Source organism: Rhinoderma darwinii, chromosome 4, assembly GCF_050947455.1.
Source record: "Rhinoderma darwinii isolate aRhiDar2 chromosome 4, aRhiDar2.hap1, whole genome shotgun sequence".
Lineage (NCBI taxonomy): Eukaryota > Metazoa > Chordata > Amphibia > Anura > Rhinodermatidae > Rhinoderma > Rhinoderma darwinii.
In genome coordinates, this window is record NC_134690.1 from 315,226,994 (window position 1) to 315,240,677 (window position 13,684).

Genomic DNA, 13,684 nt, shown 5'->3' on the forward strand with positions numbered 1-13,684 from the left:
AATCAAAATATCTCAAATAGTAAGAGCATCATAACAGATAAGTCCAAACATGAGCTCACACTAAAAACAGCACAGAGAAGAGTATTGTGTATCATTTAGATATAGATCAACCATAGGGGTGGGAAAGAAGGTTCAGCATATGAAGGAAGACGGGCGAGCCATTTACCATGTGAGTGAAAAGGCTTATTCATCAAAGTAGTGTAGTTCAGGTGATTACACAATCTTTTATCATACAGTGATTGGTGGAGCCCCAGCTACTGATTGTCCAAGATACCATGTGGTATATTGAAAGCAGTCATTAAGTTTTTGTTTGATCCTGGGTGGGAGCGTGTCAATAAAGAATTCCCATAAGTAAAATAATTTTTTAACTTTTGTTTCTTTATGCAGTGCAGCCTCTACTCTACTAGTCCATCCTGAAAACATGGCAAAGTTTTTCCAAAAACAATTTTAAGGGTGAGGCCTGAGGCAAAAGCCAGTCTTGTAGGATGGTCTTAACGAGCTGCACTAGAAATTATAAAAACATTTTTGTTTTTGCATTGGAAGCGCACGGAGGAGCGTCTGAATCCAAAATACCAAAAATTGTCCAAGCAGGAGAGAGCGGTACAAAATTAACGAAGTGTTGTAGTGCAAAGTTTTCAACTCTCTCCCAGAACTGGTGGATAACGGGGCAGCCCCAGAAACAATGGTAGAGGTCAGTGTTCAATTGTGATGATTTTAGGCAGGCTGACATAGGAATTCTGCCCATTAGGAAATTTCTCATTGGGGATATTTAGCCACTTTGGACAATTTTCAGTGCCATATCCCAGTAAGAAGCTGATGGAAGAAACCACGATGCAGTGTAACGTAAAAAAAAGTGTTGTAACCAAGAGTGTACACCTGTCGGAGGGTTAGTATAGTCAACAGCAAATCTCAGGAAGTTATAATACAACGATATTATTCTTCTGGTATTTTTAGTCTTGAGGATTAAGTTGACCACTAGGTCTTGGGTGAGATCAGGGGGCAGATTAGGTATGATTTTTCTTAAGTAGCTAGAAGCCTGTAGGAATGGAAATAGTGCCTGAGAAGAGAAGTTAAATTAGTCTTGAAATTCTCTGAATTCTAATAGTCGAGTGACATCTGTCAGCATCAGATCAGCGAGATATCTCACACCCCTCCTCTCTCAGTGGGTAAATATTCCAGCAGGGTGTCCATGTTGAAAGTCAGGATTACCCATAAATGGTAGTAAGAATGAAGCATGGGGAATGAAGTTGGCTCTTTTGGGCAAAACTTGCCATGTTTTGATAACTGTGGAGAGTAGAGGGTTGAGGCGCACCTCGTCCGACAGGTTTTTACAAGGGGCATGTAGGATGTATAATAAAGACTGGGGTTTGACAAATTGTGTCTCCACGATAGGTTCAGAGTAATGTGAGGTGTTGTGTCCAATCTGCCACAATTCCCAAATTAGCCGCCAGGTTATAATCTCGAATATTTGGAAAGTTCATGACCCCATTAAATTTTGTTTGTTGGGGAACTTTCATGGCTATCCGAGGTCGACCCCCATTCCAGATAAATTTTCTGTAATGGGCCGTGATTATCTTTTCATCCTTTGGTTTTAAATATATGGGGAGGGATTGTAATAGATACAGAAGTTTTGGGAAGGCCACAGATTTAAATCAGACTGGCTCTGCCTGAGAAGGAAAGGGTGGAGGATTGCCAAATGAGTAGTAGGTGTTTTAGGTGTTCTATGTGTGCGTTTACGTTGTCGGCATATAGATTTTGCGGGTCCTTGTGAGGATTGTCCCTAAATAGGCGATGTGGGATCTCGACCATTTGAGTGGGTGTCCCGCAGCCCAGGAGGGTGGGGATGGGCCCTTGAGGAGTAATGCCTCTGATTTTTGTACGTTAATGGTGAATCCCGATTGTGGTCCATATGTCTCAATAAGTGAGAGGGACAGAGGGGAGCGATTGTCTATGGTTGGAAAGAAACAACAATACGTGGTCAGCAAACGCCGAAACAGGTATCTCCTGGGAATTGACTTTAATTTCCTGGATATCTGCATTAGAGTGTAACAAGCGTAGTAGGGGGTCTAGAGATATGTTAAAGAGGAGCGTGCAACCCGGACGTGTTCCTCTAGGAGGTCTCGAGAATCGGTATTCAGTCTATTTAAAGTGAAGGATGTGTATACATCAGTTTGCATCAGTTGTACAAAATGTGAAAAAATGGGCCCAAAGTTTCTGCAGTGGAGAGACAAGTTTATGAACGTCCAAGAGACTTTATCGAATGCTTTCTCAGCATCTAGGCTGAGAAGCATGGATTGGGGAGCAGATCTAGATTGAGCGGCTATGGTGCTTGCTATTGCTAGTCTAATACCTTTAGAAGAGTGGTGGTTTTGCAAGAAGTCTAATTGGAAGGATGTGAGAAGTGATGGGAGTATTTGTTGCAATCTATTAGCTAAGATTTTAGTGAGCAGTTTATAATCCTGATTAAGAAGGGATGTGGGTCTATAGGATTACACTAAAGTAGGGTCCTTGGCCGGTTCAGGGATCAGGATAGTCCGGGGGTCATGAAAATGAGGAATTGGAGTATTGTTTACGGAAATTAAATTAAATAGGGACACGAGTCTAGGTACTATTTGTGGTTTGAGAATTTTATAGTATTCTCCCGATAGTCCGTTCGGAACAGGGGATTTGTTGTTTGGGAGATGTGTGATGGTCGATTCGACCTCCTCTTCACCTATTGGCTGGGAGAGCAAGGTTTGCTGATCTGAGTTCAATTTAGGAAGGGACGTGGCATTTAGTAAGCTTTGGGTTAGCTAGGGGTCCGGCACTGAAGACGAGTATAGTGTTCAATAATATTATAAGAATGTTTGTTGGATAGTGACAGGGTCAGTGGTGGGGGAGGTCACTTCATTCGTTTTTAGTTTTAGAATTCTATAGTTAGATTTGTTTTTTTTTATAAGATTGGAGAGCAGACATCCCATTTTGTTCCCCCATCAGAAATATTTGTTTTTAACGTAGTCATTAGACCATTGTGCCTCTCTTAGTAAAAAGGTGTCAAGTAGTCGATGTGAGTCCAGGTAATGTTGTTTCATTTCCGGAGTGGGGTTAGCTATGCGCTGGGCGTGAGCGTCCGTCAAACTGTCATATAGTGAGTTATACTGGGCAGTCCGTGCACATCTCTTATGAGAGACATAGGCTATAATACATCCTCCAAAAGAGGCTAGTTTCATCCACATGCTGTAAGTTGTCATCTGCATAATTCGCCCACTCTCGAATCAGGAATTGTTTAAAATCATCGGAGTCCATCAGATATGCCGGGAAGCGCCAGTTCCTGCTAGTGGTTTGGGTAGCTCTGAGGTTAACGGTCAGTGATATGGGTGCATGGTCCGATATGATTATATTATGTATGGTAGTGTCTAATATGTCAGAGGATAGTGAAGTGGATACAAGGAAATTATCTATTGTAGAGTGGGAGTCGTGAACCGTGGAATAAAATGTAAAGTCTTGGGCTGTAGGGTTATTGATTCTCCATGGGTCACAAAGTTGTAGAGGAGTCAGCATAGATGCCAAAATCCTAGCGGGTGGGGCATCGTGTGTGGAGTTATTTGAGCAGTCCAAAGAGGCGTCCATCATTGTATTATAATCCCCTCCCGATATTATTGTAGAGAGTGGTTTGGTTAAGAGGAAATTGTGAATGTGGGAGAAGAAGTCAGCATTGGGTGAGTTTTGGGCATAAATGTCAAGGAGAGAGTATCTCCGGGTATTGATTGTGATATCCACAAAAATATACTTGGCCTCGGGGTTCACAGTATGTATCATGTATCACATATTCTACGTTTCTGTTTATGAGCCCAGCTACTCCTCTGGTCTTGGAATGAAACGAAGCCGACAGACATTGACCTATCCATGGTTTTTTTTTTCTTTATCAAAGTTTATTACATTTTTCAGTACAAACATATAACAGTGTTATTGCACATAAACGGGTGGCAGTTCAACTTAACCACTTCAAATAAAAAATTTGAATACAATGCAAATGCAATACAGAAAGAGTATATATAATGTCAGCATCAAGAAGTGTACATTAGCATATGAATCATCAAATGGGAAGCAAATAAAAAATAAAAAAATAATAATAGAAATATAAAAGAAAAAAAAAAAAAAGGGGGGGGAGCGGGAAAGGAAGGAAGGAAAGCAGAGCAGGTAAAAGGTGGAGAGTGGAGAGGGATGGCCGCTACCCAAGACGTAGGACTGACAAAAGAAATTTAGGTGTGTTCTTCCAGCCAGCGTAGAAGGGCCTCACTCTCCGCAAACAGAATCCAGCTCCTCCATGTAGTCATGAATCTGTCTCATTTGCCATTGTCTCCTGCCAAGAGGTCCTCCATTCTCATGATGTGATTCAATTCGGTTACGCAGTCACGAAGAGAAGGGCATCCCATAGATTTCCAGTGTCTAGGAATCACACACCTAGCTGCAGTGAGAAAATGTCTGAAAATACCTTTTTTCAGAATTGTGACATTGCCTGGCAAAAGGGACAATAGTCCAATGGCAGGTTCAATAGAAGTTTGAGAATCAAACAGCACATTATACAGTTTGAATATGTTAGTCCAAAATGGGGACAAGATGGGACATTCCCACCATATGTGCAACATGGTTCCCAAAGCTGAAAGGCAGCGCCAACATTGATCAGACACGGAGGGGAAGGCTCTATGTAGCAAGACCGGGTATCGATACCAACGGGTGAGAATCTTAAAATTCTTTTCCTGGGCGTAACAGGCTGATGGCAATTTATGGGTGAGCAAAAAAATTTTTGGCCAATCCTCATCCTGTATATGAAACCCCAATTCACGATCCCACGCCTGTACGTATCTAAGTTGCGAAAGCTCGGGGCAGGCTCGTAGGAAAGCATGTAGTGTTGATAAAAGTTTAGTCAGCATAGAGGGTATCAATAGGAAGGTTTCCAATGCTGTTTTGTCCAAAGCGAGAGCCTCACACTCTGAGAAAGAGGAAATGTATGCTCTAAACTGTAGATATTCCATCCAAGATAATCTTTTGTGAGGGCAAGATTCCCTCAGGGACAATAAAGTGGGAAGCTCATGAGTGTCTGCAAGTGTGGAAGCGAGTCTAACATTGTCCTGTTTCCTCCAAGAAAGAAATTCCTCAACTCCCACCGCTGGTGTGAAGTCTGGATTGTCAAATAAAGGAGTGAAAAATGTTGGGTTAACAATGGTAGCATGAGAGTATTTCTGTGCTGTTTGGCAATCCACGGGAGAGATGTTAGTCGTAAAGGTGAAATTTCAAATTCCAGGTGAACCCATTGTTTGTGAGTAAATGATCTAAACCAATCAGCAATTCTCATCAACAATGCCGCAGAATATTATTTTTTAAAATCCGGTAACCCCGCCCCATCCTCCGATTTTGGTCTGCAGAGCACCTTCATGCTTATTCGAGGTTTTTTAGGGCCCCAAATGAATTTATTTATGCCTCTGTGTAGTTGACGAAAGTAAGATTGAGTGGCCAGAATCGATACCGTCTGAAATACATGTAAAAATCTAGGTAAAATATCAATTTTTCACCGCATTGATCCGGCCAAACCCGGAAAGGCAAGCCGAGGAGTACTGCTCTACATCTTTCAGTGTGCGATGCAATAAAGAGATGTAGTTCAGACGGAACAACGCTGTCAAATCCTTTGGGATATGTATCCCCAAATACTTTAGAGACTCTTGTTGCCATTTAAATGGGAAGTTTTGTTTTAAGTATTCAACCAACTCACTGCTGAGGGAAACATTTAAGGCTTCAGTTTTAGAGTAATTAACTTTGAAATTGCTGAGCTGACTAAAACGTTCAAATTCCTTAAGTATGGATGGCAAAGTCACAATAGGTTCTGTTACATACAAGAGGAGGTCGTCAGCATACAAAGCAAGCTTGGTATGCAGTGATCTCATGCTTATTCCTTTTATGGAGGAGTTATTTCGCAGAGCACTAGCCAAATGTTCCATGGTGAGAACATATAGAATAGGGGACAACAGGCATCCCTGCCTAGCACCATTTGAAATATGTAGTGGATCCGATAATAGCCCGTTCAAATGGACCCGAGCTGTAGGCTTCGTGTATAGAGACATGATTTTCCCGAGCATATTGCTACCCAAACCAATTTGCGACAATGTCCTCCGAAGGAATTGCCAACTAACCCTGTCGAACGCCTTTTCGACGTCCACAGAGAGCAGGCATGTAGGAATATGCTGTCGTTGTGCATAGGACATGAGAAGGATGGTTTTGTTCGTATTACCTCTTGCCTCTCGCCCCTTAACGAATCCCACCTGGTCGTCATGAATGAGAGAAGGCAAGATCGGAGAGATGCGTGACGCAATGGTCTTCGCAAATAGCTTGACATCCACATTGATCAGTGAGATCGGGCGGAAGTTAGGGCAAGACGTAGGATCTTTCCCAGGCTTTGGTAACAATGTGATGTGTGCCTCAAGTGACTGTTGGGTGAAACCGCACGCTGGAGTGATGGAATTGAAAACCCGTGTTAAAAAGGGAATTAGTAATGTTTTATAAAATGTATTATTGAAACCATCAGGGCCAGGACTCTTTCCCAATGGAGAATCCTTTAACGCTTGCAGCACTTCATCTTCCGTGAAGTCAGATTCCAATGTATCAAAGTCTGTATGGGAAAGAGTAGGGACCGGGGTCTCGTTTAAATACTCATCTATTTTGGACTGTAGCGCTTCAACCGGGATGTCATGTAAACGGCCTTTAATATTGTATAGCGAGGAATAGTATTCTTGGAAGCATGTGGTAATGTCCTTTGGATCAGAGACCACCTGCCCCGACGCTGTATGTAATTTAGGGATGTAAGCAGCCTGCGACCTAGGATGCAGCGCCCTTGCAAGAGGTCGTCCACACTTGTCAGCGAATTCATAAAAGAACTTCAGATTCCTGTCTCTGTACCTCGTGTAAGCTTGATCAAGAAGGGCCTTGAGTTGATTCCTCTATCCATGGGTTTTAAGGGTGCATTGATCCCCCCCATCTCCAATGCGTCTCTTGTAGGAAGATGATATGGTGTTTACATTTATGTAAATGTGTGAGAACTCTCTTTCGTTTAATCGGGGTATTCAATCCCGCTACGTTCCAAGATAGGAATTTTAGATTCAGATGTGTCTTGGTTGTTCTGATCATGTGTATGGTGAATAGCCATTAACCTATACCAGTGCGAGAGAAGAATAAAAGATTAATAGATATGTATGACCCGAGATGTCTGTCCCAGTCAGCCAACTCCTATGGTCGCGAATGGATGAAAGGTGACTCACGCATGATCCTAGGAAAAAGGTTAAGGGGGGGGGGGGCAAAAAAACAACAAATAACAGATTGGAACTGTGATAATAACGTAATGGAGTTTAGTGGACATCATGTTCTCCAGCAATGTAGTAAGCACTAAAGCGCATGGTCAGTCCAGAGAGCGCTCCTTGTATGATAAAATCAGCCTTCTGGGAGAAAGTGACTTTCAGCTCTAGACGGGTCATCAAACAAAAAGGTGCGGCATTCCACAGTTACCCGTAACCTGGCCGGATCCCGAGGTTGAAATCTGATGTTCTTCTCCACAAGATATTTTGCAGATATCGGATCAGGTCTTTCTCTTAAGGGCCTCAGATGCTGAAAAGTCCTGAAATATTAGAATTTTGTGAGCTCTTACTTCTAGATTTCTTATTTTCCTGTAATTCTGAAGAATTCGTTCCTTGGTGAGAAAGTGGAAGAATTTGGCTATTGTAGGGCGGGGGTTGTTTCTATGGTTGTCCGGTTCTTTGCCCAGACGGTGGGCCCATTCAATGGGAGGCATAGGGTGATCTGTGTGTAAGCCGAGGGCTTGCATGAGGTCTTGTGATAGAAAGAAAAACAGGTCGTCTCCTTTAACCGACTCAAGAATTCCAATAAAGCGCATGTTGCTCAATCAGTTTCTATTCTGAAGGTCCTCCAATCGGTCAAGTAGAAGTTGCGCCTGCTAAAACTTGTTGAGCGGAGGACTGTTGTATAGTGTGGATGGTGTCCTCGCAGGTACTGAGCCTTTGTTCAGCTTCTCCCCATCTTTGGGAGTTGGAAGTAATTTGAGACAGGGCGTTATTGATGGATGTGTGAAGTACCCACAGGCGTTTGTCGAATATCAGGATGAGGCGGGAAACTTCCTGTGCCACTGAAGCTGCCTGGTTTTGGTCAGTAGGAGACCGGTCCGCAGTGCTGGGCAGAGGCGTTAATGAAGGCGAAGTGTCTGGGCGAGAGTTAGCGTGGTTTGAACGAGGTTCCTCCGTCTGCGAAGGCATGGTTGTGGTAGTGCCTTTGCACGATTTCAGTTTTCCGGCTTTTTTACTTCAGTGGGAAGAACTTGGAGTAATAGAAGACCTACTGTTACGTTTGTGCACAACACTAGCTGATGGGTGGAAGTATTTGTCCATATCTAGAAGGCAGTGGGTATATGACACGAATAGCGAGCTCCGACAGACCGCCTGCGCGTTTTTGTTATGGCGACATGGTGTCTAGAGTTTTAGGCGGTTGAAGAATGGAAGGTCCACGAGAAGCAATGTGGGCTCTTCAAGTCGGGGAGGGGACAAACTTTGTAGAGTGAAACTCTAGGGTATCTAAGTCATCGTATATGAGGTGTATCCCAGGTCAGGAAGAGAGCCGAGCAAGGGTGTTTCAGTTAGTGAGAGTAATATCTCAGGCTTTTCCAGGTGTAAAGCAGAGTCTGAACTATTGTAGTCCTGTATCAATATGTGATCTCAGCCTTGTAGTCCTAGTAGAAAAGGATCCTTTGCAGTATATATACCGCCGGGTAGGCGTGCGGGGTCTGCAAGATATGGTTTTGGAAGGTCCGTTGATGCAGGGTAATTAAACTGGCAGAGTGTCAATGAGTTGGGTGAGGGGGGGGTAAAATGGCCGTCGACTGTTGGCGCCAAGGAAGTGAAGGCCATGTAGCTCTCGGACCCCGGGGAAAATGGGGCTGTTGTCGTGCTCAGCTCATCCGTCGATGAAGTTAAGATGTGTGGAGCCGAAGTTGCAGTCTTGCAATGTGTAGGGCTCGTTTGGTGGGGAGCTGGGATCGCAGCCAAAGTAAAACGCGGCCACTCTTGAAGGTACCGCCCCCTGGAGTCCCAAAAGTCAAAGGATTTATCAGATTATAACTTCTTGTATTTGTGGCCTAGAGGATAGCCCTGGGTCAATGTGATCACTGAGGCTAGAGATGTGAAGCCTCTGCTGGGGTGTCCAGGCTTCTATGCAGGCCTGCAATGGGAGCACCAAGATGGCGGCCTTACCTCCAGTTCACCACTTTGTGGGGTCAGAGTGCTTTTTGGGGTACTCACGTGGACCCAGGGGGGTGTGTGGAGAACTTGGAGGGATTCTGGATCGTGTCTCCTCACTCTGTTGTGTCAGGGGCTCCGGAAGAAGCAGGCCATGGGACTCGCATGTGGAGGAAGCCGGTAATCCAGCACACGGCTTCGGCGTGGGAGGGCCCCAAAATAAAATATTGTAGATTGGGCCAACATTGTTCTCCATTTGTGCGGTCCGTGCAGACTGTAGCCTCAGAACCCTCAATATATAGTCGTAGAGGGGAGGATCGTTGTGGATTCAGTCTGCTTCCCAGGAGCTCACGAGGAATGTGTCCGTCCTGGTCTGCTGCTAGCCACGCCCCCAAAATATATAATTATTTAGTCCGCAAGGGTGAACGCTGTAAAAACGAAACAAATAATAACGCCAGAATTTTTTGGTCACTTCATCTTCCACAAAAAATGAAATAAAAAAGCGATCAAAAAGTTTCATGTACCCCAAAATGGTACCAAAAGAAACAGCTCGCCCCCCAAAAAAATTAGCCCACATATCGCTCAATCAACTACAAAATAAAAAAGTTATGGATCTCAGAATATGGCCGAAAACGTAAACTTTATTTTTAACTATCAGTTTTTTTTCCTTGTAAAACATAAAAAAAACAAAAACTATATGAATTTGATATTACGGTCATCGTATTGACCCGCAGAATAAAGTTAATATGGTGTTTCTTCCGCACGATGAACGCCACAAAAACAAAAAAAATCCACACGAGATTGAGGAATCGCTGTCTTTTTCCCTATTCCATCACACAAATATTTTTTCTTCCAGTTTCCCACTACATTATATAGTACAATAAATGGTGCAGTGAAAATCTACAACTCGTTGCGCAAAAAAAAAGCCCTCATACGGCAATATTGATGGAAAATTTTTAAAAAAAGTTATGGCTTTTGGAATGTGGGGAAGAAAAAAGTGAAAATACGAAAAATGCCTACCGCAGGAAGGGGGTTAAAGTAGCGATCTGGGTAAAATTGATGCACTGTTATGACTAATGCAGGGCCTGGGGGATGGCGCATGACACAGGGCTTGAACTCATACAGCCCCACAGAACCTTCATAACTGTGCCCGCCATTCAGTGTCCCCTATAAGAGTGCCAGCCAAACAGTGTCCCCTATAACAATGCCATACACACAGTGCACCATTAGTACTTACCTGCCCCTGCTCACACGCAGCAGGCCTCTCCTCGCCACTTTCCTCACTGACATGGAAGATGCATGTAAAAAGTCACTAGAGGGTGTTCAGATGTATCGTCCAAGTTCTACACTGTTATCTACGATCAATGAAGGGAAGAGAGAACGGAGCTAACCTCTTAATGGCGATACTCGTTGTTTTGGATAAGAATATTGCGGCTGTCTATTTACAATTTGTTCTTAACCATCAGGATACAGACAGGTATGGAGGCCGAACAAAACATCATCGTGGGCCACAGGTTGTACACCATTGGTTTAAATGAACAATTTCATAGTGCACTCTCTTTCAATCTTGGACAGTTTTAGGTCATGTTCACATTCTGCAGTAGTGACTACAGCAAAAAAAATTAAATAATTCAAATAAAATAGTGAACCTCTGCATCAACAAATCATAAGGCATGCTGTGGAATTAAAACACTGCAGCATGGAAAGAGGTGGCCGCGGACGCGGTGGAAGGCCTAGTCGTGGATGGTAGAACTGACAAGTCAAGTGTCTCCGCTCCTGATGTAGATGACCCTGAGGCTTTCCCAGCTCTGTTGTAAACTGGATTACTAAAAGTCCCATCCTGGTGCCCTTGTGGCCCCTCCCTTCTACGAGGCTTGCATGTTAAGGATCCTAAACAACTACAAAATGAAAGACTGTTGATCATACCATTCACACCTATGGACTTTATTTTATTCGTTTTAAAAGAAAAAATAATTTTGACTTCTCTCGCTACACAGAAGCAACCATACGGTAGTTCAGTTTTGTATTTAGATAAGTACTGGTAGCAGGGACGTTTTCAAAATTTTTCCAGAGATTATGCATTCTTCATGGATTCTATTTTGTATGGCTGCTTGAAAATATGCGTTTCCAAACTTGAAATATAGGTGTGAAAAGTGTGTACCAGTTAAAGCTTAAAAAAAAAAAAAAAAAACACTGTAGCATGCTCTCAAAAACTTATGCCTACAGCTACATTTTTTTTCTATGTCCTGTTCATTGCAATGTAACATCTGCCTATTGTGGTAAATTACTGCAGCATCCAAGTAACAAACAAAATAGGACTTACAAACCTACCTGGCTAAAAAGTTACATAGCTATAAAACATCTCCTACCCAAGACAAGAGTCTTCATGGTCGAAAATGAAGTAACGTCTGACTCCTGCAGTTTAAAAAGGGGTATTCTGGTTTCAGCAAATCAAGGCTATTCATTATAATGAAAAGTTCTAAAGTTTTCCAATATATTTTCTGTATCACCTCCTCAGTTTTCAAGATCTCTGATGGACCTGGTCATGTGATGGACACAAAAGGTACTGGACTAACTACAGGTACAGTACAGTTATCAGAGCTCTCTCTTGTAATAAGCTATTACCTCTAACTGTATGGCATTTCCTTACACAAAGAAGGACCTACCTTGACAACTGTTCTCAGGCCACGGGTACAATGGGGGCTCAATCATTAAATTTTCAATAACAAAAAAAGGACAATTGCAACGTGGTCCCTCATCACGTTGTGCAAAGTCAAGTCCTTATTATCAGAAGCACTGGATGGTTCCCTAAACACAGAGACTCCGCTAAAATATGATACCATTATGTTGACGTGGAAGTCTCTCTTTACATTCTATATGCTTAAGTTTTGACATCCAGAAGTTGTATATGGAAAAAGCTGTAGTATCTACTGAATGAAACTAATTAAATCCCAACACAAGTAAATATTTAGGTATAGACACCCTCGCCATCCTTTGAGGTTGATATCCATTGATATCACTCAATAACCCAATAAAATATTTTCAGAAGCATCAAGCCATATACAAATTCAAAAATAACGCAAGCTAATAAATACACATTTAGGCCTCATGCACACGTACGTGCTTTTGCGGTCACAATTCACCCGCAAATCTGCGGGTGAATTGCAGACCCGTTCATTTCTAAGGGCCCATGCACAGGACCACGGTTTCCACGGTCCATGCATTGGCCGGATGCCCGAACCGCAAAAAGATAGGACATGTCAATATACGAGCCACATCTGCGGTCTAGGCTCATTGAAATCAATGTGTGCATGGTCCGTGATTTGCGTGGGGCCCGCAGATGATACCTCGCGGTCGTCCGTGCTACTATCGAGTGCATGAGGCTTTAAAGTTATTTTCTCAGTGCAAAACAACAGAATAATTAATCCTACAACTTCAAGATAACCCAGCAAAATTAGAATCAAAAATACATATCAGGACACTCACCAGGTAGGCCATCAACATCATCTTCATCTGATCCCTTTAACTGATGGAGGTTTTGACTTTTCTCTGCAGTAGGCAACTATAAACAAGCAACAATGAAAGCAACATAAATTTAAAATTCAGATAAAAATAAACTAAAAAAACTTGCTACAATTCCTATACAGAACATAGCAGTAAACTGAACAAAAAATGTCAATGAACGATGCACTTACCTGCCATTTAGAGGCCTGAGGGCTGTGAGGGAGAAACAAAATGAACATAATCAGAATGGATTTTCATACCTACACTTCTTACACTGCACAGAAACTGGCACGAATACTACAAGCTCTACATTTCCTGTCTAAAATTAGAATGGAACTTGTCCAATACTGAATATTAGTACTGTTAAAAACCAGCTTATATGGAACAGCTGTGCCTACTGCTTTAAATCATATTATTTCTTAGTTTTATTCTGTTGAACAGTGACTATATGTACCATGGTATAAAGATTTTCAAAAATGTGGTGCGACGCACAATGAAACGATCTTTCATGTGTTAAGGAAGCCTGTCACATTGACCATGCTGTCTATGGGTGGAATGTTATACAGCAGATTGTAATATAATGGGTGGTTCTACTCAGTGACTGTGCGCACAAATCGGAGAGAAGGCTATCAATCATTCAAGGAGACCGCCCACTGGACTCAATTCCAGTATTCACATGTGTTTAAATCTATAAATATTTTCTAAACAGTGTCCTGCAACCTTGGTTTACTTCCCTAAAACCTCCTACTAACCTTCTAACCAGTTTCTCTTTGATCTCAATCGTGAGATCTCAATCACGGTCCATATATGGACAGTGATGTCAGAGGCTTCCCCGGAGTCCCAGAGCAGAGCCTATACCAGCCCACTGCCCGAAACTCCGGCTCTGGGGAAGCCACCGACATCACTGCCCT

General features: G+C 42.7%; 1 protein-coding gene across 2 annotated transcripts in view; it reads right to left on the reverse strand.

Annotated features, from left to right (window-relative positions):
- Positions 1 to 13,684, reverse strand: part of CNST (consortin, connexin sorting protein) — a 206,485-nt gene that overhangs the window by 59,804 nt on the left and 132,997 nt on the right. For both annotated transcript variants that reach the window (XM_075862744.1, XM_075862743.1), the window contains exons 7-8: positions 12,965 to 12,986; positions 12,756 to 12,831 (exon numbers count right to left, since the gene is read on the reverse strand). In XM_075862744.1, the coding sequence (XP_075718859.1) occupies positions 12,756 to 12,831; positions 12,965 to 12,986 (98 nt within the window). The remainder of the gene's footprint in view (positions 1 to 12,755; positions 12,832 to 12,964; positions 12,987 to 13,684) is intronic.